Source organism: Pinus tabuliformis, chromosome 4_2, assembly GCF_031772625.1.
Source record: "Pinus tabuliformis cultivar Carrire ecotype Pingquan chromosome 4_2, CPIR1, whole genome shotgun sequence".
NCBI classification, from domain to species: Eukaryota; Viridiplantae; Streptophyta; class Pinopsida; order Pinales; family Pinaceae; genus Pinus; species Pinus tabuliformis.
This window is the reverse complement of record NC_142304.1, coordinates 970,298,274-970,300,214: the sequence shown is the minus strand read 5'-3', so window position 1 is coordinate 970,300,214 and position 1,941 is coordinate 970,298,274. Positions and strand designations below refer to the sequence as shown.

The window sequence follows — 1,941 nt, the reverse complement described above, 5'->3', positions numbered from 1 at the left end:
CAGGAAGCAGTGAGCCCAAACATATGGAAGAGGAGCCTGAAAGTATTGACATTGGGGATCTGGATATATTCAGCCTTGAGCAAGCTTGTAGAAGGAAAGAGTTTGATAAAATCCCAGATAGACAACTAGAAAGTTTGGAGGTAATCCTTTCTAGAGCACATCAGCAGCGAACTTTAGGGATCCAACTGGGCAGTCAATGGGATGGGAAAAACCTTCCCAAAGATACCAAGAAACGAGGAAGAAAGATAGATTTGCAAAGAACCATCATCATTGGGGAAATGTTGGTGGAGTCAGGAAGATATTCCAAGTTAACAAAGTACTACAGGCCGCTACCCAATCTTGAACCATGAAGCTCACATCATGGAACTTAAGAGGGTTAAATAGCCCTGTGAAGTACAGAATGATCAAAAACATGATACAGCAGGAGAAACCTCAAATTTTCTTCATGCAAGAGACAAAATGTAACAGTAATACCCTCGGCACCATTCTCTCAAAAGCTTGGCTAGGAAGCCAATCAGTAGAAGTGGATGCTTCGAGAGCTTTAGGGGGACTGGCAATAGCATGGGATACACAAGCTATTTCACTCACTGATTTTCATGTGAATCATAATCTCATTCAAGCAACTTTTCATATTATTGGGACCAATATTCATGGACATCTCACCAATGTCTATTTCCCTCAGGATGCTACGAACAAATTGACATTGTTGAACACAATTGCAAGGATCAACTCCACCAGAGCCCATCCTCTTTGGATTATAGGGGGTGACTTCAATATGATCACTAAACTTGAAGAAAAGAATGGAGGTCGGGTCAGACTAGACATGGAAAGCAGCCACTTCAAGGACTTCATACAAAATAACTGGCTCATTGATCTGCCTTTTAACAATGGAATGTACACCTGGAACAATAAAAGATCAGGCTCGCAGCAAATAGCCTCGCGGCTGGATCGCTTCTTGTTATCTGATAATGCAATTCATTTAGGAGGAGATTTTACTGCCTCAATCTTGCCTCTTTCTGGGTCAGATCATTGGCCCATATCTTTGCAATGGCAAAGACCTGGCAACTCCACAAGGAGACCCTTCTGTTTTGAAGCATTTTGGCTTACCCACCTGAAATTCAGTAATATGGTCCTCTCCGTTTGGAAAAGTTTCATACCCCCAGAAGGATAAAAAATGTATCAACTTCAACAACGGCTCAAACATCTCAAAGCACATATCAAGCAATGGAATCAAACGACCTTTGGAAATATATTTCAAGTCCAAAGAGCTCTAGCACAAGAAATGATGGAAATTCAACAAAAAATAATTACTGAAGGAAGGATAGAAGCTTTGGTCGAAAAAGAACAGAACCTTCAGAATCAACTGGATGAAAGAAGAAAGCAAGAAGAGATCCTCTGGAAGTAGAAATCCAGAGTAAAATGGCTAAAAGAGGGAGAGCGGAACACGAAATTCTTTCACCGCACCACCATACAGAGAAGAATGCACAACAACATCACACAAATTCAGAATCAGCAGGGAGAAAGGATGGAAGAACACGATGATATTGAAAGAGAGTTACTCCAACATTTCAAAAACGTTCATCAGGAACCACAAATCAACAGATAGCCAGCAATAGAATGGATTCTCTAGCATATCCCTAAAATCATCACGGAAGAACATAATCAATTACTCCTTAGACCGGTTACTCTACAGGAAGTTGAAACAGCAATGAATCAACTCAAAGAGGGGAAAGCTCCTGGACTAGATGGATTTACCTCCAACTTCTTTCATAAATTCTGGGATCTCATCAAAGTGGATGTTTGGTAGGTTGTGGAAGAATCTAGAACTTTGCATTGGTTGCTTCCATCTCTAAATGCCACCTTTATTGCACTCATACCTAAAGAAGAAAATTCTATAACTCCAAACAAATTTAGGCCAATAGCTCTCTGCAATGTTATCTA

At 40.5% G+C, this 1,941-nt stretch overlaps 1 protein-coding gene across 1 annotated transcript; it reads left to right on the top strand.

Annotated features, from left to right (window-relative positions):
* Nucleotides 1-346: 346 nt before the first annotated feature.
* On the top strand, nucleotides 347-1,171 carry LOC149172863 (uncharacterized). The gene has a single exon (XM_089426493.1). The coding sequence runs from the start codon at nucleotides 347-349 to the stop codon at nucleotides 1,169-1,171; it is 825 nt and encodes a 274-aa protein (XP_089282619.1).
* The last annotated feature ends 770 nt before the right edge of the window (nucleotides 1,172-1,941 follow it).

Excerpts from the sequence above, each read along its gene's own strand:
- LOC149172863 (XM_089426493.1), top strand. The coding sequence starts at position 347 with ATGAAGCTCACATCATGGAACTTAAGAGGGTTAAATAGCCCTGTGAAG.